This window comes from Euprymna scolopes, chromosome 3 (genome assembly GCF_053919585.1).
Source record: "Euprymna scolopes isolate OS-2025 chromosome 3, ASM5391958v1, whole genome shotgun sequence".
NCBI lineage: Eukaryota > Metazoa > Mollusca > Cephalopoda > Sepiida > Sepiolidae > Euprymna > Euprymna scolopes.
The window spans coordinates 114,198,566-114,223,687 of NC_136484.1; the positions used below are offsets into that span (position 1 = coordinate 114,198,566).

At 35.2% G+C, this 25,122-nt stretch overlaps 1 protein-coding gene across 8 annotated transcripts in view; it reads right to left on the minus strand.

The window, feature by feature from the left end:
- Window positions 1–25,122, minus strand: part of LOC145258181 (uncharacterized) — a 905,094-nt gene that overhangs the window by 327,450 nt on the left and 552,522 nt on the right. For all 8 annotated transcript variants that reach the window (XM_080116026.1, XM_080116065.1, XM_080116089.1 and 5 more), the window contains one exon: window positions 17,833–17,941. In XM_080116026.1, the coding sequence (XP_079972152.1) occupies window positions 17,833–17,911 (79 nt within the window). In that variant the 5' untranslated portion in view covers window positions 17,912–17,941. The remainder of the gene's footprint in view (window positions 1–17,832; window positions 17,942–25,122) is intronic.

Consider the following 25,122-nt stretch of genomic DNA (forward strand, 5'->3'; position numbering starts at 1 on the left):
GGGGAGGCTTATTGCCACTCAAATTCCAGTAAAGACCAATGGCTACTGCCAACGAGAAATCAATGGCAAGCAGCTGTTGCGATAATGCAAATTTATTTGCAAATGGTATCGAAAGAGGTGGCGAGTACTGGAACATCTGGGTTGACTTGTTGTCACTCGGCTTCCAGGGAACACCACAGGCTGTATTCAATGAGATCTTTGATAACCTGTGTGAAAGCGCCTTGTGAGCCCAGTAGTAATAATAAGAATAAAAAGAAAATGATCACTTTTTCTCAACAATTAAATTGATATAATATTTAATCCAACTGAATTTTTATTTATTCATTTCCATGCACAATATTGAGCAGACTGCTCCATTTAACTTTTAATATTTTCTGAAATGGGAACTAAGACCCAGGGCGATGACAGATAGTTCTGCTTATTATCATATCGCATGTATCCGAAGATTCGATTGTTGGCATTGGTTTCTCCGATAATTTTCTCGTCAGAATTCTTTTTAGAAAGACATCAGGGATTACAGGAGGTACCACATGAAGATTGCCAACATCATAAGTAAAAGTGATTTTTGTGAAACAAACTGGATTCAAAGAGGTTGTCAGTCGGTGTCGCTAACCTGATGACCATCATCACCTCCCAGTTCTACTTATTAGTTATAAACATATACATTTTACTACTTACATGTTCTTGACTTTATTTTGGTTGTTATTCATTAAGTTTGGTCTTCTATACACTCTAGGCTCCTTTATTGGGGGTGACAATGTCTAAGCGGATAAGGACACAAACTAAAAACCTGAGTGTTCAAAGTTCAAATCGTTCATTCCACAGAAACACTTTCATCAAACACACAATTGACCTTATGCCCAACTTCCTAGAGAGGAAGTAAAATGTGAAAGCAATGTGGTTCCTCCGCTCAACAATGATTGTCAACCCCAACATTGTGAGATGTAGATTTCTTTTTTTTTTTTTTTTTCATATTTTCTTCTCATTCTGGCCATTTAGTAGTCTTCTACACATTGACGATTGCCGAGGAGGTGCATTGGCCCACACAGGTATAAAAAATAAAAGGAAACAAAAGAAAACAGACTCCAACACTTTCTCTAAATAATACTTGCAGTCTAGATGTGTGTGTGACACCATCGACCACTACATGCTAAGGTCTACATGCACATTATGTTGAGACAGAGTTTGTCAAATTTCCATTACTAACGATTACTATATTGTCCAATTGACTACTGTACACTCTTTAACCCTTATCCTCAAGTGGCCTCTGGGCCTTGATAAGTAGTGATGCCTATGTTAAAAAAAAATAAATGTCAGCTCATCTTGATCTCTCAAAGCTTTCCTGACCTGATCGAAGCCACAATTTGGCTTCCACTGTGTCCAACTGTCAACTGTCGCAAACCTAAGATTATTCCCAACCATTCATAAAGACTATCGTGAAACTCATTGCCAATCCTGAAACTATTTCTAAATATATCGCAGGTTCTTTTGTTCGCCACACCATGACTTACAATCCCATTCAGCTTCCTTTGTCTACCCTGGTGAACAACTTCCTCTCCATTGTTCTCCCGATAAACACCCTTCTTACACCTTTGTTCTTCTGATAAACTTATTTCTTGGCTTTTGTCAGACTTCTTTTTCTTTTTCTCCTCTCACTTTCTAACACTTGGTTAGGGGGGAAACGCCGATAGTATCTAAAAAATAATAACAATCAACATGAAGATAACTGTCAGAAACATGTAACTAATGCAAATCCACTGTTATTTTTAGCAAAGTAATTTTTACTTATTTTTTTTTTTACTATTAGATCACAGCTTATCAAGGACAATAGCTACTCAAAAACAGATGGATAATCAGCCAAAAGATGAACAACACTATGGAGGTACTGATCTTGATCAATCTTATAAACTATGGTTGGTTACTTATAGGACAGTTCATAAGAATTTGTAGATATTGGATTTGAAAATGATCAAGCTGTTATCAAAAGGGAAGCAACATCATGATACTGTGATCCAAAGGGCATGAAACGTTTGTAAAGAAGCTTTGTCTATGCAAATTCTACCTGACGCAAGGCATATGAAGGTAGAAATAAAATTCTTTTTCCAGTTCTGGTAGAGTTCTTACTGTGAATGTCTTACAAATAGGAACCAATGATTGGAGCTCAGTCGAACACATTCCATAAAAGTCCTATTAATCTTAATGTAAGATCCTAATCTGCAGCTGCATAACTGTGCATTTAGAAATGACGGAGGAGAAATTCCTTTGAAGAGCCCATAAAGAATTAGACGAGAAATCAAAAAAAAAAAATAAAATAAATAAAATCAAGTATAATAATAGCATGACGGTGATGGCTGTTAATGGCAGACATTAGCTTTTGAAGATTAAAATAATTCTTCCATATTTTTCCAAAATGGTTTTCTCTTTTATTAAGGTACTTTTTCTGATCAGCTTTTCTCATTAAATTTTTTTTAATCCATTTTTTTTTTTTTTTTTAACTTTTACTGAAATTAATTTCCCTTTTGCATATTTCAGCAACTTAAAATTTTTTTTTTTTTTTACTCTTATTCACTCCAAACGAGGCACAGTGCCATTTGAGACCATATCTACAGGGACATTATGTAGGGAGTTGAGCAGCAAGATGTCTGTTCATGCACACTTGAACTTCTGCATGTCAACAGCAAAGGAAAAAAAGATACTCAAATTCAACAACACTATTAGTAAAACTTTGAATTAAAAAAAATATTAGCCCCTCAACAGCAAAGGAAACAATAGATACTCACGTTCAACAACAAAACGAGTAAAACTTCAAATTAACAAAACATTACCCCCTCAACAGCAAAGGAAAAAAAGATACTCAAATTCAACAACACCATTAGTAAAACTTTGAATTAACGAAATATTAGCCCCTCAACAGCAAAGGAAAAAATAGATACTCACGTTCAACAACAAAACGAGTAAAACTTCAAATTAACAAAACATTACCCCCTCAACAGCAAAGGAAAAAAAGATACTCAAATTCAACAACACCATTAGTAAAACTTTGAATTAACGAAATATTAGCCCCTCAACAGCAAAGGAAAAAAAGATACTCCAATTCAACAACAACATTAGCAAAACTTTGAATACAGAAACATTACCCCTTCAACAGCAAAGGAAAAAATAGATACTCGAATTCAATAACAATACGAGTAAAACTTCAAATTAATGAACCATTACCTCCTTAACAGCGAAGGGGAAAAAAAAAGAAAGTACTTGAATTAAACAACAATATTAGCAAAACTTTGAATTAACAAAGCATTACCCCCCTCAACAGAAAAAAAGAACACTTGAATTTAACAACAATGCAAGTAACAAATTTCAAAAATAACAAATTATTTCCCAAACTTGTTTTTTTCTGTGCCAACAACAGAGCCCCTAGACTGGAAAGACTCTAACCTGAAGCAATTATGGAGAGAATAGACTGAACATATCGAAGATGCATTTACAGCGTTTGATATAACAGATGGTAAACAACTAACATAACTTTATAAAAAAAAAAAAATCTATGTATCACAATATGGTTTTTACAACAGTCAAACATTTGGAAGGAATTCTTATACGAATAACACTGGAAATCTCAAAGTTGTGGAGTCCGAAACTATAAGTTTCAATATAACTCAGAATGATCACAATACCCTTTCCTGCTGCTACAAGGTTCAAAACCGGCTCGGACACCTAGTACGTGATTTCTTTTTCCTCACCCTGCAGCCTCTTTCTCACACAAGAGACGTTGCGAATCTATCTCTGCTCTAACATTATTTTCATGTTAAGTGTTCGACTGAGCTTCAATCTGTGGTCCCCTGTGCAAAATTTTCACAATAAGCACTCCTCTAGCTATACCCACTAACAATAATTTATCTCCCACTCTCTAGTTGTACCTAAATGGAAATGGAAATTCCATTAACAAAGCTTTTGTCCTAGAACTGTCCGCCTATGGAACTCTGTACTGTGGGTCTGGTTTCCTACTGACAACAACATGGTTGTCTTAAAGTTCAACCTAAAAAGGTTTTTGTTGAGTTGCCTTCGTTACTTAATCAAATTCTAGCTAATTTTCACCACTACTTATCACTAAGCTATTGTCCCACTGACCATTTTACATTCATTAAGCCTTTTTTTTTTTTTTTTACAAGGTGGTCACCGCTCATCAAGGCCCGGAAGCCACTCAGGGATAAGGATTCTCGTAAGTACAGTACGTTAGTGCGGAGATTTAATAAAGTGTCTACTTAAGGGGGCGGTTCATCAGGAATTTGTTTACATTGGACTTGAAGACATCCAGGTTGTAGTCAGGTGGGAAGCAGGCAGCCTTATCCTTAAGTGACTTTCAAGTCTTGATAAATGGTGACTCCCTTGTAAAAAAAAAAATCTCTTATTTTAAAGCCTTCCAATATTCAGCATGTTGATTCTTTGGGGATTAAAAAATCAGATTTAGATTCCAAGCATCCAACTAAAATTTCTGACTCAGACTCATCAATCCTGGGAGAACACTACGAAAACTACCAAAAAACCTACCTTAACTGCACAGATCTTTCTTGTCTGTTCATGTTTACAGTGTTTTTTTTTTTGTCTTACACACTATTGTAAAATCTCGTATTTCAAAACAATAAAGTGCCAACGTCAATCTAAAATTTGGGAGAAATTCTTATTCGGACAACACCGGAAGAAAACTACTAAAAATGTTTTCTCAACTGCACAAACTACTCTCTCTCTCTCTCTCTCTCTCTCTCTCTCTCTCTCTCTCTCTCTCTCTCTCTCTCGTCTGTTTGGGTTCATCTCGTTTTGCCTCCTCTCTCATTCTCATATTTGGGTGACCATGCATGTAAATATATTTCTGTAGAAATACATTTTCTTATTATATATCAATTCTTATATAAGAAGCTCAATGTAATTACAGAGCAATATAGAGAATAAATGACAAAAAGTGTACATACATACATAGGTTGTATATATATATATATATATATTACACACCCTATCTTAATTCGAGCATTTTGGAAGTGATATACAAATTACCATTAGCATATTAAGCAATGCTTTTTGTGTAAACAAATTGAGCTTAGGTACTTTGGGCAATGTCAAAATATTGTTAATTCACTGCCTGCATAGCAGCAACTGTATAGCACAACAGTTAGAAGCTCTGACTGCCGTTTGATTCTCGATCCTGGTTTAAGGTAGTTGCTTGTCTACCTGCACTGATGAGCTGTGAAACAGCGAAACAGGACTGTATGTGGATGACTCTCTCTCTCTATATATATATATATATATATATATATATATCAAATTTCTTATCAGTTTGGTCAAGCTGGAAATGGGTCATCCAACCAGATGACAGACATTAATCTACTATCTCATATATTCCAAACGAGAGATCATTTTAAGATTCTATTGTCCCTTTATAAGTGCAGTAGTTTGAATATCTCTTGCACTTGGTTCATTGGGTATATTTGCCAGGTAGCTTTTAAAATTCTTTTCCATGATTCTTGTTGCTCTTAGAATTACTGGAATGATGGAGATCTTCCTAAGATTCCAGTTTCTTTTTGTGTCGTACATAAGACCTTGGTATTTCGTTATATTTTCCTTCTCAGCTCTGTTTAGATCAGCATCGTTGGGGACACTAACTTCTACTAAGGTTGCTTCTTTCTCCTTCCTGTCCCATATCATAATGTCAGTTTTTGTGTGTGTGTGTGTGTGTGCTGAATATAGTATGTGCATATACACACACATGTATTACATACAAATGTGTGTATTTTAGAATTAGAAATCGAATATTTATAGTAAGTATACGTACACAAGCTTGAATGCCTGGAGAGAACTTGAATGCCTACTGGACACTATCCGCGAGTGCTTAAGGTCACTCTGTAAGGGGGGTTTGTCGGGATAACCTGACATGAGGATATTTTCTCCCTACAAGTAAACCCAGACCAAATATTCAACATCACATATTATTCGCAACTCAAATAAAATCTCCTCGCTATGGCTAACCAACATTAGCTTTTACGGGGAATGGTGCACCTTTTTCAAGTGATGTTACCTCAAGTAGCAACATGAAGCTGGATACTCCACCAGACTAGATGAATTCTTGTCCTGGGATCCAGTAAGATCACGAGACCACAAGAAAGATATACTATAACATATTAAAATGGTCAATTGAGGAGAGGGAAAGTATGTTCTTCACGTCTTTACTGACTCACCTTTGTTTGAGAGATAAAGAACTTTAATGAAACATTCGAATATCTATGTATCTCATATAGAGTTCAAGTGTTAGACCCAGCTGGGGGGGGGGGCTTGAGTTTTGAGAACTTCGACTGAAGGAAAATGAAACAAAATATGTACACGCAAATACGTCTATACACACACACACACACACACATATATACAAATATACGTGTATACTCACACCATCACATAGATATAGAAATATATGAACCATAAGACAGACAAATATGACTAAACATATACATAAATGTGTGTGTGTGTGTGTGTGTGTGTGTGTGTGTGTGTGCAGAAATTATATACAAGAGATTTAATGAAAAATATGAAAATAAATAAAACAAAAAACACATGCCGAAAGCAAATGGAGAAATCTTGAATCAGCCAATCAATAAACAAAACGAAGACGTATAGTCTTTCCAAAAATGTTCTGTACCTTTAATATTCTTTCCAAAATCCAATAATGATGGCAAAAATATTTGAAACACAAAAAAAAAAAAAATAACAAACGTCACTAAAACAGAATTTAAGTAGAGACCAAAGAAAGTAAGAGAATTTGGTGAAACTTTAAAAACAAAACAAACAAAAACAAAATAACTTCGACTCATTACCTAAATCAATACCAGAAGGCAACGATTACATCTTCTCTATGGGTTGCGCTTTTGTGGTACACAACAGACATTATTCAATATAAAATCTTACAATTCCAATTTTCAAAATGAAAGGAGGGGATGGGGGGAAGTGAAAGCCAGTTTGCATCCTTCATGCAGGACATGACCTCATAAGAAAGTGGGTATATTAAATCAGAAACTGTGTCAGTAGAAAGCAGTTGTCTAACTCTTAACGTGAAAAAAGTAACAGAAAAAGGAATGGTGGGGGAGGGGACATTGTTGAGCCAGTATCAGTAGGTTTATACATAAGAAGAGATTGATTGATAGGAAAAAGAAAGTATAAGAAGTAACATCAGAGCGATACATAGAGAGTAGAGAATGGCAGGGCATTGAACAGCTTAAAATAGATGATGAATACTGAACAGATTAACAGCCTCGGACAGCAGAACAGAGTAACAGATTGAGACACTGAAAAAAAGGCGCAGACTAAAATGTTTAAAGAACCACAGACAATCTTCTATAATATAAATCTCACCTGTTTAAATGTTTGTATGTATGTTTGTGTGTCTGCCTAAAACTTTTGACAGAGGCGGTGGATTTTCACGGAATCGGTATCGTTTTGAAGCTCTACACTTCAGACGACAAATATCGAAAAATTAGCTAAAAACATTAATTCCTTCACCTTTCACTGGACACTTTCTACAGGGAGGGATTGCTTTTTTTCGCCGATATTTTCGAAGGTCATCCCTTCTTTTGAGCTTCAAAAGGATACTGATCTTGTGAAAATCCGTCGCCTCTGTCGAAAGTTTTAGGCAGACATGCAAACATACATACATACATTTATATATTGGTAGCTCAAATTTTCCACCCAACCCGATTAAAAAGCTTGCACTATCACTGAATACCCTTTATGTAAAATTTCAAATGTTTAGACCAGAAATTGTCTGAGTAATTTGGTAGAGACCGCAGAGGTTAAAGTTTTTTTTAACTTTGACCCCTATTATGACCCCTTAACATTTATTGTTTTGGGTTCAAATCAAGTTATTAAGTTAGATCCATGTCCAAGGAACCGATATCTAAAATTTCAATTGTTTATACCCCAAATTATCGGAGGAGTTTGGTAGAGTTCTCAAAGATCAAATCGTTGAACTTTGACCCCTTAACAGCCAAATTTCTGGCCGAAAATGGATTACAAAGATTTTCCCAAATCTCAGTACCCTGTATATCAAATTTCGAGTCTGTAGACTGAAAATTGACAGAGTTATTGTGTGGAGACACACACACACAGACAAACAGACACTTTCATATATATATATATATATATATATATATATATATATATATATATATATATATACTAGCATGGGTGCCCGGCGTTGCCCGAGTGTTTGGAGGTGTATGCTGGGAAAAAAAAAAAAAAAAAAAACGGTCAATTTTTTTTAACTTTGACCCCTATTGTTAAAGAGCATCCCCCCCCTCTCTGGCTTTCTTACTCTTTCTATTTTCTCTCTGTGTGTCTCTATTAGAGAAGAGAGAAAGAGAGAGGGAGAGGGAGAGAGAGAGAGAGAGGTGAATAACGTGGACAGAGGACACGTTTGCAAAAGAAGGGTCAGCTGACCAGATGACGTGGTATCATGTGATGAGGTTAGCTGATTCTTTCTTGGCAGTTGGGTTTTGGGTGTTGAATAAGACAGACGGCTTTTCAGCTGTCCCCCCCCCTGGGCTGGGGAGGACGCTGACGTGTATCATCAAACAAGCAAGGTTCACCTCCATTCTGTGTCGACCTTTGGAAGGTGAATAAAAACTATAAAACCATTTCATCGTCTTGGAGTGAATTCTTCATCCAACAGGCCAGCTCCCCTCCAAGAGACAATGAAAACCAGAGGAACAACCAACGACACATGAATAAAGGTATGTTAAAAAAAAATACATGCACACAAACACACACCCAGGAAGACATCAAAAATAAAACCATTAGAAACTAGACGATCACGTACACGAATCTCCTTGACAAAATCTCCTTTATGACAAACCCGAATATATAACATATTCGTTTTGGTGCTCGTGACTAAGTTCACATCATCGATGTGAAGTCGAACCTGTGTTTAAGAAATACGACGTGGAAACAGGTCCTTAAAAGGGAAAGGAGATTTTAAGACAAGAAAAAAAAAACAAAAACAAAAAAAAAAAAAAAAAACTATACAACACAATAAAATGTCTGGAAAAAAAAAAAAAGAAAAAGAAAGAACAGTAAAAAAAAAAAATAGAAATCAACACACACACAACGTAGGGTCCATTAAAACACTAGGCGAATTAGAAAAATAATTAAGAAAAAAAAAAAGAAAAAAAAAGAAAAGCAATACACACGTACAACCTTTTCACGAAGAAAGAAAAGGAAGACATACAGACACACAGATGTAAAACTTTATATATAGAAAATAGTTAAAAAAAAATATTTATCGTATTGGGAATTAGCTCGATATGAACGAAGAAAAATATCACTTAATGTCAAAATTAGAAGGGAAAACGAAAAATGACCTTATTTTGTAAATTTTTAACAACGGCCAGTGAGAAAACCAAAAAGAAACGAGCCTTACCACAAAGATAAACATGTCAATCAAAAATATGTGTTATGAATATTTCGTGTCATTTTTAAATTGTGAACTAAATGTAACTTTTAATGAAAAACAATATGTACTTTTGATGAAAAACAATGGATAGGTTCTGAAATGTGATTTTTTTTTTCCTTTTTTCACTAATTGAACGATTTTATTTCTTAGGAATTTTTTTTTTCTTACATGGACAATTTTAGTTCCATCGAGTTGTCTGAGACTTTATAAGTGAGTCGTTTTATTTTATTTTAGAAACGACTGTATTTTAATTGTAAATGTCTAGGTATTTTTTTGTAAACGACTGTGGTTTTTCTTTAATTTTGAATTATGTGGAATGGTAAAAGATGATGCACTATGCAGTCGACCTACTTGCTGACGTGGACAAAATTTTGTTGTTTGGATTTTTGTTATTGCTAAGATGGGACTTTGTGATTGCTTATAGGATTTTTTGTATTTTTTTAATTTATTAATTTTATGTAATTGATGTGTTGTCAAACGGTATTGGCAGAATTTTCTTGTTCTTTGACATGTATTTTTTTTCGCAGAATGGTGAGGTGAAATCTTTGCTTGTGGGGTCTATTGAAAGAATGATTAATAAAAGAAAGAACGTGCTGTTAATTAATAATCATAACAGTAATAATAAAATAGGGAAAAAGAGAAAGAAATAAGATTTAAACAGTGTAATAAATAATAATAATAAAAAAAAAAAGTTTCGGAAGAGTCAAAGGTTCAGTCGGTATTAATTTCAATTTTCGAAAAGTAGAATAAATGTTCTATTCGACATGAGTGACGTTTTGACCACATAAGTAAGGTAGAAAAAAAAGGATAAATATAGGGTTAAATAAACTATATGAAGAAATGAAAGAAAAAAAGTGGGGCGTGAATGGAATTTAATTTCTGTGGCAAGCATGTTAGAATTTTGGAGAGGTGTTGAATTACATGGGTAGTTATTAATTTCATTATTCTCGGGAAATGATTCGAATTTTATTTTTTTTTATCGTGATTTCTGTTGATTTCGAGTAGAATCAACATGGAGCAAGTTTGAGTACTTCATGTGTGGAAATCCGATGTTTTCCGTGAAGCTATGTGTCTTCAAGGCAGGTTGCGCTTACCGACTTTGGAAAAAAAAAAAAGAAAGTTTTTTCTGACATAGCAGTGAACGGAATGTATTCTGTCCAGCGTGAGCGGATCTAGTTGTAATCAACTTCAGGGAGCAAATGAAATGCCCTCTGACATGGTGTAAGGGGCAGAGGGGGTGCAATGGCTGACGTGGCCATTATGTTACGAATCGCTCAAGAGAAGATGAATGAAATATGTATGCAAGTACTTAGGAAAATAAAATGTTACCATATTGTGAATTAAAGGTACCAAAATTAAAAAAAAACCATGCTGGGTGAATTTAATTGGTATTATTAAATTAAATTATTTTGGAATAGATTTGGTTGGTTTAGTTATATTTTAGGGACGTTTAGCGCGTAGTTGCATTTTTTTTTCATGAGAATTACAAGGCGATTAGGCTGTAGAAAGCAGTTTTTTCTGTTGTTTTATTTTTTTTTTATAAGCCACGGTATTGTCACAAATTAGAAAATTTGGCAGGGGAAATACTATTTTAGAGTAATGAGAACCCTGTTAAAACAATACTAGTGGTTCCAGTGAGTTGGAAGATGCCACGTAGGCCCAAGCAACGGCAATAAGTCTTGTCCAACAAAAGTCTGGCGTGCGAGGTCGCGATAATTCCTCAGGGTACGGAGCGACTGGACAGTCGGTACCAAGCCTAATCACGGGGAGATAGAAGAAAGGGAAAGATGCAGATTACGTAAGGGACAAGATAGAGCCTTATTATTTTTTTATTTTTTTAGAGGAATGTGTGAGGGATATCTGGGTTGGAATCTTGGGACTTGCTGGGAATGCGGAAAAATCACAAAGGGAAAACTACTTAGTTAGAAATCGATGGCGCATTAGTTAGGGAGTGATGATTCCGTATCTTGTCGGGTTCCAGGAACTCAAACAGGCTCCGAGTGAATCAGCGTGAAGGCGTATCTTGACTTAGACCAACCAAGGGAGTTAGTAGAAGAGCTTTGTGAAGTCCCGAAGTAGTAGATTGAATAGAACAAAGCTCCAGTAATAGGACCACTCAGAGAAAGACGTCAGGGCATTACAGTAAAGGAAAAAAACTGGGACTTAGGCCTATGCTGAAAGTCGAGAACGCGAGTGGGATGGTTGGGTCGGTAGAGCATCAGACTTTTAATCTGAGGGTCTGGGGTTCGAGTCCCCATGCGATAAAGCTACCACCAACATGGAGCATCCGACGTTCTGGTCGTAATTGCGATATGCTGGCCCCATTTCGAAAAAGTGATCGAAAATGGAGTCTCCATTTGTTTGGCCAAGTGGTCCAAATAAAGAGCAGAGTCAGTGGAAAATATCCAACAATGCGACCGCCTAGACAAGATGTATATCTGCAAAGCTGTATCTTTGTCTAACTTGGAAGCAAGTTAATGTCTAGGAGGGACTTTTGAGAAGCAGCAGAAGGGTTGATAGTGTTGTAGAAGAGTACTGGTGCCTGATCTTTCTTGGAAAAGGGGTGAGTCCGGAAAGTGAAAAAATAAAGATGTACTTCGGACATAATTATTTTTTTTTAGTTAGTTAGTTATTAAAAATGTATGGCTTGCCATACATTTTGATAAAAAAGGGGTGGAGGAATGTTAAAGAGCATCCCCCCCCTCTCTGGCTTTCTTACTCTTTCTATTTTCTCTCTGTGTGTCTCTATTAGAGAAGAGAGAAAGAGAGAGGGAGAGGGAGAGAGAGAGAGAGAGGTGAATAACGTGGACAGAGGACACGTTTGCAAAAGAAGGGTCAGCTGACCAGATGACGTGGTATCATGTGATGAGGTTAGCTGATTCTTTCTTGGCAGTTGGGTTTTGGGTGTTGAATAAGACAGACGGCTTTTCAGCTGTCCCCCCCCCTGGGCTGGGGAGGACGCTGACGTGTATCATCAAACAAGCAAGGTTCACCTCCATTCTGTGTCGACCTTTGGAAGGTGAATAAAAACTATAAAACCATTTCATCGTCTTGGAGTGAATTCTTCATCCAACAGGCCAGCTCCCCTCCAAGAGACAATGAAAACCAGAGGAACAACCAACGACACATGAATAAAGGTATGTTAAAAAAAAATACATGCACACAAACACACACCCAGGAAGACATCAAAAATAAAACCATTAGAAACTAGACGATCACGTACACGAATCTCCTTGACAAAATCTCCTTTATGACAAACCCGAATATATAACACTATTATGACCCCTTAACATTTATTGTTTTTGGGCTCAAATCAAATTATTAAGTTAGATCCATGTCCAAGGAACCTATATCTAAAATTTCAAGTATTTAGACGCAAAATTGTCAGGAGTTTGGTAGAGTTCTCAAAGGTCAATTCGTTGAACTTTGACTCCTTTACAGCCAAATTTCTGGCCGAAAACCGATCCAATAGATTTTCCCAAATCTCAGTACCCTGTATATAAAATTTCGAGTCTGTAGACTGAAAATTAACAGAGTTATTGCGAAGGAAAATGTACACAGACACGTTCACTTTTATACATATATAGAAGATATGCACATTTTATTAAAGAAAACAAACACTGTGTTGACTTATATACTTGTAGATTCACTAGTTTATAAAGGTTCACTGATAGTTGTTTACTCAAGTATCTTTAAGGATAGACCATCTATATTAAGTTTACAAAATGATATGCTAACATTACTCACCATGTTGCTTAGAATATACATATACCATAATGATTAGCTCATTAGTTTAGGAGTGAATATTTTACATAGAAATATACAAACATATGCACATACCTAATTGTGTATATAAAGAGAAGAGAGATAGATCATTGCCACAGATTTTGCATTCTATAAAATGAACCAGTTTTTTCTCATTATAAATCTTTTTAAAAATAAGAATCAAATGTGAAATGTGGAGACAAGAAGTTGCCAACCAGTTGAAGATTGTATACACCATCTTCTTCACGGATGTGAACCAACAGTGCAATAACTAAAGTAAAGAAGCTTCCTCGGCCACGTTGAGCCCCTAGCATAACATGTTGGGCCAAAATCTCAGGAAAATGTAGCATGCCCACTACACTCTAACCACTTTCCACCACTCAGACCTTAAGATTGTCTGGTACCACCGCAGGAATAAACAAACAAACAAGCAAGAAAGGACATAAAAAATACGACTCAGCATTTTTTTAGGTGAATATAAAAAGCATTTATTCCAGTAATTTCCCACAATGCACTTCACTATTTTATAAAATATCACTCATGCGTCGAACATGTCTGTCAAGATGTCCTTTCATGCATGTGTCATTTTATTGCTTGCCTTTCAGCTTTTTTGGACTAAATGGCACATTTTCTCTCTCGCCACATATGAGTCCAAACACATCTGATTGCTCCCTTTGGTCAACCACGTGCTGTCCTTTTTTTCCTCCTTCTCATGACGTCAGCACATGCACACATGCATAATTTGCATATGTACTAAGACGGCTGCTGCTGCTCATATTGTTATGAGAACAGGTCGCCTGTTCTTGTAAGTAAGTAAAAATGAGATAGGATAGTCAGAGAATTCGAACCTGGGAAGCTAGGTTTGAAATAAAGATTAAGGAGAATTCCAATCATGAGTTTAAAATAAATAATACAGATATGTTATTGAAAAGGAATTCGTTGTTTAGAAATGTTATTGAAAAAGGAATTTGATGATTCAATTCTGTTTATGAAAAATTAAATTAAATTGAGGTTATCTAAATCCGAACAATAGAAAATGTTAAACATTGGAAAATAGGTTAGGCAAAGAATTCGGTCTACAGAATAGGATAGACATGTGAGGAACAGTGCATGTTTTAGAGATGTGAGGCATGTCAGGTCACGGGATCGATATGTACGATTTTTGGGGCCATGCAATAATGTCATGGCTAAGAGATGAGTTGTCAATATAGTTAGAGCTTTAGTGAGACAAACAGTCAGTGCCAAGGTCGAGAGAGGGTCGGACAGAGCTGACATCCACCTTGGAAGCGAAGGTAACAAGTTGAAATAATGTAAGACTTTGAATTCCTTGATGCGAAACCATTGACCAGTCAAGAAATAAAGGACACCATCGTTTTGTAACTGCGTCTTGTGTTTGTCATTCTACAAACAAAGGTATTGTGAATTTGTATTTACATGAACTTGTGTTCCACTCATCTGTATAAAGAACTTTGTGTGTGAACGCATATAAGTAATGTGTCTTGATCATCTTAAGAATGTGACCCTCTCCGTATCAAGAAATAATGACTGTTTCTTCTTTATGATAAAAGAACTGATAATCATCATCTCAAAAACATATGTGTTAAGAAAGTTTATGTTATAGAAACACTCCCGTCAGAACTGTATGGATGTCATCTTCTCATCTATCTTATCTATATCTTCCTTATCCAAAGTGTAATACATGTCTCTTTTAAATGTACCCCGTCTCTCTCTTTATATATATATATATATATATTTATATATATATATATATATATATATGTACCTGTCTCTCTCTTTATATATACCGATCTGTCTATCTCCCTCCAATCAGAACACTCAACAACAAATATATAATTCATCTCTTCCTAATAAGAACTACATAACATATCGTTATTACAACATAACAATATTTTTTGCTAGTCAGCTATAATAGGCTGCTGCTGATTTTCTCACACACACCCATACACACTTTGTTACAATAAGACCAGGCGGCTAAAGAATGCTGTGCACCCCCATCCTAGTTACATTACATGTAACTAGGATGGGGTGAGCAACATTCTTGACATATATGGTGAGAGAGAAAATGTGCCATGTGGTCAAAGAGGCAGAAAGGCAAGCAACAAAAAAGACATATGCATGAAAGGGCGTTTTGACAGACATGTTTTATACAGGAGCAATATTTTGAAAGACAGTGAAGTGTGTTGTCAGAAACTACTGGAATAAATGCTTTTTGTATTCACCTAAAAAATGCTGAGCCGTATTTTCTGAGGCACTACCTCCTAGCCCAAAAGTGCTCTGGGCTCAGTGGAAACCACTCAACTGTCTGAGGAATGGGGCAATCAAAAGGTTGGGCTATAAAACTGACTCAACCATATGCAAATCTGGAGAGGAGCAAAATTTGTCTTCTCTATTTTCCAATCGGTGCAGCGTGAAAGATATGGCAAAGTACATCAATAAAATAAAGGACTGCAAAAAAAAAAAAGCTGAGAAGCTTTTGTATGCTACATTGCTTCAAAGACATGCAAAGAAGCTGTGAAATATTTTTGGCGTTTGATCAGAATCTTTAAAATGGCACAATGTTATCTCTCAAATTCCAACTTTAAAAGTCAATCAGATAGCAACTGCTCCAGCGTTATTATTCCTTGCTTTCATTCTTTCTTGAAATGTTTCTGTTTTTGACTAAAACCCAAAGACCATCTTTTCATTTCCTAATTGAAAAATGGACAGCTTGACTTCAATTAACTTTCTTCTTAATCAATAGAAATTACCAGCTTCTCGCTTTCCAACACAACTAAATTAATTGCTACTTATTGGCTGTCAAAAGAAAATAAAGCATTAAAGCATACACAAATTAATAAAAAATATATTTACAAGATTTAAAGAATTTAATTTAAATATTTTTTTTTAATATTAAAAACAAGAAATAGCATCATCTTGCTTCGTTCATTAATCATTTTTTTATATATCATATGTTAGTGTTTTTTTTTTTTTTCAATCAACAAGAACAGATATTCTCTCAGAGATGTGTCCATTCAATCGGTGCAGTCATTAATAAAAATGCAATTTGCAGCTTAAGCATGACGGATAGAGCCTCTTATTTTTAAACTAGCAGGGCCTATGTCTTGGCGTTGCCCAGGAAATTATAAAAGAATTAAACTTTAAAAAAAATAATAAATATTAATCTGAAATTCTGAAATAAAATAAGTATCATCTGAAAAATAAAATTAGAAAAGAACACATTTCACTGTAAGTAATTTAGGTAATTAAAATAGGATTATCATGCTTTTTATATAAAGATAAAAAAGTAATAGTTGTATTTTTTTTTTTTTTTTGCAACCAAGCAATAATAATAATACATGCTAATAGGATTAGTGAATCTCAACAGAAGCTTCTTTTCTAACGCAATTGCACTTGATATAAGGCATGGCATAAAGGTCTATTCGACAAGATCTCCATCTATGGTATAGCTAGAAATTTTTTTTCATTTCTCTTTGATAAGTTGATGGGTAGAAATCAGTTCACAGTATTAATGCTGGAGTCCCCCAGGCGTCTATCCTGGGCCCAACTCTTACTGATCTACATCAATGATCTCCCAAATCACATCCAAGATCATTCGTAGACATTTATGCTGATGATACTACCATCTATGGCAACACTTCAAAGGCTGTAAATGATCAAGTTCTCTCTGATTCTCTCTCTTCTGATCTTGAGCATGTTGTGCAATGGGGAAAAAGGTGGCTTAGAAAAGGTGGGTAATCTTAATGTATCTAAAACCAAGCTTCTACCTTTACATCATTCATGTCTGGCATCAATTGAAATGAATGGCTCTCATCTTGGGTAGGCTCCATGTTTTGACAAGCTTCTGGGTCTGACCTTTACTCCTGATCTGAAAATGGGGCACATACATCAAATCCGTTGCCAAGGCTGTTGGAAAAATGGTGGGATCATTCTACTGCTCCAGTAGATATCTCACTGCTGATGTAATTCTCTACTTGTATAAGAGCCAAGTATGTCCAAGGATGGAGTACTGTTGCCACATCTTACCTGCTAGAAGCACCTTATCCTGCTTTTACAGAGTTCAAAATAGGCTTCATAGCCTAATGGGGGTGCCCTTTCCCCTTCCCTGTAACCTCTTTCCCACCAAAGAGACATTGTGAGCCTGTCTCTCCTTTATCACTATTTTCATAGCAAGTGCTCAACTGAGCTCCAATCTATGGTTTATCATTGTCTGACTTTCACGAAAAACACTTGTCTAACTGAAACCACTATCAATGATTTTTTTTAATAGGCCATAGTGAGACCAAAAGTTCCTTTTAGTGATGTCACATGATAGCGGGCGGTGATGGTGATAATTCCCCAAATAAAAAAATCACCACATCGTTATAAAAAAACAACCTAATTTATTGAATAAAAATTAAGTATAATGCTATAATTAAAAAGAGATATATAAAAACACGAATGGGTATGGTGAAAATATTATATCAAAATCTCGAAGTAATTGGTCCAGTTGCTTTTTAGTTTGTCAAAAACGCACGTACCAAGAGTTTCATTTTTATATATGTAGATATATGTTTACTTACTGTGGAAGGGCAGCAGAATATATAAGTTGAATATAAGTATAAGTTGCTTAATGAAGTCATCAGGCCAGCACACCAACATGGTGAGTCATTCACTCAGCAGAGTACAATGCTGAAAATAGAAAAATGCAAGATAAATAAATTGTAATATCCCAACGAGATGAGAATAATATTTATAAGTGATTAAAATATAATATATTTTTTGTACTACAAAATTGAATTATTTCTATAAACAGATCAGGTTTATTAAAAAAAAAAAAAAAAAAAAAAATGATGGATTAAAAATTAAAAAGCATGAAAGGGCTAGCTTACTGGTTTTTGAACCTTGTTCAACAGAACTAAATCGGTTTGCTCTGTTGAACAAGGTGCCAAAAAGAGTGAGCTAATGCTTTTATTCCTTTCATTTTTTTATATAATCATCATATTAACAAATAAATATCATTTGTTTATCGCCATACTTTTCATTACAAATTCCAAATGATGGCATAAATTCACACTCATGAATTTTGTTTGTTGTTTTATTTTATTCTTCTAATTTTATTATTTCTTTTAAATTTAGGCAAATCCCAAAATGGTCATTATATTGTTTTATACGTGTTTCATTGGATGGCAAAAGATATTTTCCTCACACCGTCAAACAACTCATCAGAAGCCGTTACAAAGTTCAAGATATGGAATGAAAAAAAAAAAAGAATTTGGAAAATAAAATGGAGATATATAAACTCTGTAAGAACGGAAACTTAAAACACTTAAATATTCATAGAAACCCACCTTCAAAAAGTCTAAAACAATGTGGCTAATATCTTATGCCACTATATTGAACATATATATCATATAAAAATCTTGATATTGAAAACTTATTCAAATTTTCAAAAAAACCTTATAAACCTATAAAGAAGGTATTCAAAATTTTAATTATTCGACAAGGAGTGCAAATAAAACAAGACAAACCTTATTCCATGGAGTTTTGAAGAATGCAATTCTTCTCATCATAGAGAAGAGGTTTGCAAAATATACAATAAATTTTTCAGGTTAATATCACAGGAAAAAAAATAATATGAGGTTTATCATCTTTGCATCAAAAAAAGTCATTTAACAGTTTGAGACAGTTTATAGGGATTCAAGGAGATTGAGAAAGCAAGAAACGGAAAAAAGTGAGAAAAAGGATTTGATAAAAATCCAATGGGAAAGATGGTAAAATCCAGAACAGGAAAAATCCGAAATGGGTTTGTTGAAAATGCATTGGTAATCCATCAGAAAACAGAAATATAAATATAAATGTGAGGGGTAAATTGGAGTGTACTAGAAGAAAAATATTGACATTGGAAAAAATTTATACTGTTGCATATAAATTAATTCATCAATTTAAACAAGGGAATACATTCAAGGGCATAGTGGTTATTTAAGCTCTTTATGCTATGAATTTTGAAGCCTAATGCTTCTCATCAGAAGAGGATAGATGACTGCGACGTCGAGCAATAGGCATATTAGGGTATCTTATTTCGGAGGTATATATTAGAGGGGAGTGGGAGAGATATCTGGGGAGTTATTGAGATAATGGTAGGACTTTGAATAGGCTAGACCGGGATTTTAACAAGATTGGATTGGAGATGCATAATATATATATATGTAAGGAGTTTGGCATTGTAGGTTAGGGGAGTTAATTAGGGTCCAATGAAAGTAAAAATATCATGAGATAAAAATTCAAATAAAGAGTAAAAGACAAAGAATAAAAAATAAAAATAGAAAATAAATTTCAAAATAGAATAAAATAGGATAAAAACTTTTAGAAGAAAGGAGAAATGGGTTAATGAATAATGGTAATATAGCGTTATATGGTGTATATATATATATAACCCCTACGTCCTTGATTGTATTCCCTTGTTTGAATTGATGAATAAATCTATATGCAACAGTAAATGTTTTTATTGTCAATATCTTTTCCTCTTCTATTTAAGCTCCACCTACATGTTGAGCTTTTTATTTTATCAATAAGTTTCCATTTAAAGAATCCTCCTATACTTTTTTGATCCTACCATATATATATATATATATATATATATATATATATATATATATATATATATATATATATATATGTATGTATGTATAGGAAATTTATTGCTGTGAGTCCAGAATGAATTTACATATTGTTTCCGCTAGGAGGATATCCTCTGAAGATGAGGAGAGATCCGACCAGCTTCGTCATGGATTCTGACGAAGCTGGTCGGATCTCTCTTCATCTTCAGAAGATATCCTCCTAGCGGAAACAATATGTAAATTCATTCTGGACTCACAGCAATAAATTTCCTATATACTGCTCTGGCTACACATTGAGCAATCTCGTCCGGTTTTTTTTCACCCCTGAAGAAATATATATATATATATTTATTTAAGGTAAAAAAAATATCCAAAAGTAATAACCATTGAATTTCACAGGTTGTTGATAGTGCTCAATAAAAAGAGCAAGACGGTATTTTATTCAATTAGGTAAACAAAATTACCATTAGTCGCAACCATAAATCAACAGCTGCCAAGGTGAGAGACAATGACATGATCAGAAGACTATGGAAACAGCGTTGGGGCCAACGTTTATTGTAGAACATGGAAACGCATGATCTCATACATGGACACCATGTTATATCATTTCTGTAGCTTTTTATTTTCTTTTAATTTTTGCCTTTAATCATACCTCTCAAGTATAAAGGTGACTCTTTAAATAGCTTGTAAGAGAAGGAAAGCTAGCATTATGGAAATGATATTAAGGCATTGTGAACGGTTTTGATATACTTTTGGACTCTGCTGAAAATCTCCATCATAACCCGAACGTATCTATCTTGCCTAAATCTAAATGCAGATTCAATGAGCAAAGCTTCTTTCCTAAAAATGTTCGCCTGTGGAACACCTGCCTGCTTCCCGGCCGATTATAATATGGTAGCCTTCAAGTCCAATGTAAACAAGTTTTTGTTGAGTCGTCTCCTTGAATAATCCAAATTCTACCCAATCTACACCATAAACGATTACTACACTACCACCTTACATTCATTATCCCTTATTCTTGAGTGACCTTCGGGTTTTGATAGACTTCGTGGCTTAGTGGGGGATGCCCTTTTCTCTACCCTGCAACCTCTCTCCCACAGAAGAGACGTTGCGAGCCTATCCTTGTTTTATCGTTATTTCCATGGCAGGTGCTCGTCTGAACTCTAATCTCTGGTCCCCCCTCGCCAATCTTTCACGAAAAACACCCGTCTAGCTGAATCCACTGTGAAAAATTTCCCCCACTCTATATCTGTGCCTAAATCAAAACGCGGATTCCATGAGCAAAGCTTCTTTCTTAGAACTGCACGCCTGTGGAACTCTGTTCCGTCTGCCTGCTTCTCTCTGGACTACAACTTTGATGTCTTCAAGTCCAATGTTAACAAATTCCTAATGAACCGCCCCCTTACTTAAACACTTCATCAAATCTCCACACTAACGTAATGTACTTGCAATAACCCTTATCCCTGAGTGACTTCCGGGCCTTGATAAGTGGTGATCACTGTGTAAAAAAAAAAAAAAAAAAAAAAAAGTAGTGACTCCCTTGTAAAAACAAATTTGTTTGTATAACTTTAAACAAAACATTTATATAGAGGCAGTTGAGAGATCATCATTCAGACTTCTCGGCCTAGCATTCACAGGTACCATAAATTAGAAAAAAAAAAAATACATAGAAGACGTTGCTACAAAAAGGCGGGCTCCCTTTATCGTACTAAAAAGTATGCCCACCTCATTACATCCTATCTCTCTAGAAAGCCACCATTCGCATTGAATATTCTTGCCATGTATGGGCCGGTGCTGCAATCACTAGTCTCTCTCTATTGGACAGAGTCCAAAAAAAGGGTCCTGGATATGACCTTAAACTATATCCAATGGTGAGACCCCAGCTTGCAGGCTTTGGGGAGTGTAGAGCAACCCTTTAATTGCCATTGCTCCCAGGTCCACTCTAACCAGGAATGGTAGTACTTGTTAGGGTCCCAACTATGGGTTAAATAGAAACTGAGTTGAAAAATAACAAATATATTATATTAAAAAAATTTTCTTCACAATCACTGCATTCGACATTAAATAACCTGAAAAGGCTTGATATGCCGTAAAACAAAAACAACCAACCAAAAAAGAGTGTCCAGCCTAACAAGTCCCGCAGTCAACCAAGCTCCTACCTCTGTCCCATCACCACAATGTTGCATTCCTGTGTTTGTTTTACAAGTATTTAAATGTAATGTGCTCTGATCCACTCATAGCACTAGTGCCCCCTCAGTGTTGATACTTCCGACTGACTTCAAAAGCAGCAGAATCCTCCTCTTATTGTGACAGTTTCTTCTCTCAAACTGCTAGACTTTTGGAATCTCCTCTCTGTAACCTGCTTTCCCGACTGCACTAATATGCAGGAAGTGTAATATGAACAGATATTGCTCTGCCCAACTCTTTAGAGTATCCCTAATTTACAGTAGTCCAATACATCTCAGTTATTTGAAGGTGAATACGAGTATAAAACGAAAAAGCTTATGTAACAAGAATAGAATACATAAAATTTATTTCAGCATTTTGGTTCAGTAGATGAATGCACAAATTCTATTAAAAAGATTTAATTTCATCAAAATTTATATCAGAATGCACTTCGTTTTCTTTTCTTTTATTTAAATTTAATTTAATAGCAATCTTTCAAATTAACTGGCGAATGCATAGCAGATTCTGATTATACGTTCAGGTTTGTCTGAATCTCATGATTTGGTTAAGTTCTAGGAGACCATTTTACTTTGAGATGGGGTTAATTTATTGTCCGTCATCCGAGGGGCCTTTTTGTTGAGACCAACCCTTACTAGGCTGTGGGCTGCTCCCTTGCAACAACTTTTTGGTTCTAACAATCTAATTCAAGTTCAATGTGCAACCGACAATTTTATTGATTACTAGCATTTCAGCCCGGCGTTGCCCGGGTGTTTGGAGGTGTATGCTGAGCAAAAAAAAAAAAAGAGTAAATTTTTTTTTAATTTGACCCCTATTATGACCCCTTAAAATTTATAGTTTCGGGCTTAAATAACTTTATTAAATTAGATCCAGGTTCAAGGAACCTATATCTAAAATTTCAAGTGTCTAGACCCAAAATTGTCGGAGGAGTTTGGTAGAGTTCTTAAAGTTCAAATCGTTGAAATTTGACCCCTTAACAGCCAAATTTCTGGCTGACACCCGTCACATCGATTTTCCCAAATCTCAGTACCCGGTATTTCAAATTTCGAGTCTATAGACTAAAAATTGACAGAGTTATTGCGTAGGGAAATGTACACAGACAGACAGACAGACAGACAGACACGTTCACTTTTATAGATATATAGATATATCATAAATCATCTGAAGCCAAAAACTAAATCTCATATGTGGAAGATTTTTTTTAGGGGGAGGGAGGCGTCTGATGAAAATCGCTGAGGAGCCATGAGAAATTTGTTTTTTTGTTTTTTTAATCCCGGACAAAGCTTTTCATGGTAACAAATTGATGATCTGTACAAAAATCTTAAAACTAGTGCAAATTCTTTGAAGCTGATACAGTAATTACAAAAGATTAAATGACAAGCAAAGGAATTTCCCAACGAAGGACTTGGGACTAAAAATTTGTTTGTCTTTTCCCCCCACATAGTTCAAAAGGCTGAAAACTTTCCAAGACATAAATATATACAAACACACACTTACACACATGAAAAGTTTTCATGCATAATAACCTTCTACAGTCATTACCAAAAGTTTAAGACCACCCATGAAAATAATAAGATTTCTCGGTATTGCATCATATTACATTATCCTATTTTCGAGATTGCATCGTACTTGTATTTTATTGTTTTAGATCTGATAGCTCATAGCATTGTTCTTTTTCCAACACAGTTGACATTTGAAGTGGTCTTGAGCAGAATTTTTCAAATTTCTAAAAGTGTGAAAATGGGTTTAAAAAAAAAAAAGTCACTATGTGAAGTTCTAAGAGGCCAAACTGTTGCTTTACATAGTGAAGGATTATCAGAACCTAAAATTTGTGCTAAATTGAAGGTCAGCAAGATCGCTGTGCATCGATCAAGAAATTCAAGCAGTATGGCTCCTACAAGTATTTGCATAGGAGCAGAAGACCAAGAAAACCCACCATCAGAAATGACCAACTGATGAAAAGGATAGTTATGAGGTCACCACTGAGTTCTATGAACAAAGTTTGGGCTGCTTTGGTGGAAAGTGGTATGACTGTGAGCATTATATGATTGTTTTAAAACGTCTTTCACTGGCCTAAAATCCTACAAGCCTACAAGAAATCTGTGCCTAACACCTGTAATGAAGGCTGAATAGTTAGGCTTTGCCAAGAAATATCATCACAGGATGCCAGCAAAGTCATGTTCTCTGATGAATCTATGCTACAGCAATTCATAGTTAGGAAATGACACGTTTGCCGACCACCTGGAACGCAATACAATGAGAAATACACAATTTCTACTCTGAAGCACTTGTCAAGTCAGATGATTTGGAGTGCAATTTCTGAAAATGATGTTGCTTGGCTCTACTTTTTGCAGTTTTGACTAACTATGAACAGCCCCCATTACATTAAATTGCTGACAAATAAGCTGAAAATTTGTATGGAAGCGCATAACTGCACTATATTCATGTAAGACGGTGTTCGGTGCCAACGATCGAAAGTTGCTATGACTTTTGTGCCTAAGAATCGAATCAAGTTTGCGGATATGTCGAGCAATAGGTCACACTTCAACCCTATGTGGATTGAATTGAATGATAAAGTTGCCGAGAAACAGCCACCAAGTGCTAAGGACCTTGTGAAAGTAATTAAAGTGCGATTGAAAGAAATCTCCCAGGAATACTGCAGAAATCTTGTACACAGTATGCCATGGTGCCTGCACAAAATGATAAAAAATGGCGGCGGACCCACAAAATACTAAATTCGGGCTTTAAAAAGACAATCAAAATATGAACTTTGTATGTAAACAAAATTCATATTGAGAATAATTCAGTTTATAGGGAGTTTTTAATTAAGCTTATTCAATTTTGTTTTAAAATGAGGAATTTTTATTATTGAGTGTTATGTGAGATGGAGTTTGTTTATTGTCAGTCATCTATCTTACTAGCCTGTGAGCAGCTCTCTTGCAACAAGTTTTTCTTAGTTTTAACACTCTAACCAAAGTCCTATGGATAGACAAACAAATTACATATTTTTATTATATATATATATATATATATATTAGTGGCCTGGCAAGGTCACAGGGGAGACAAGTA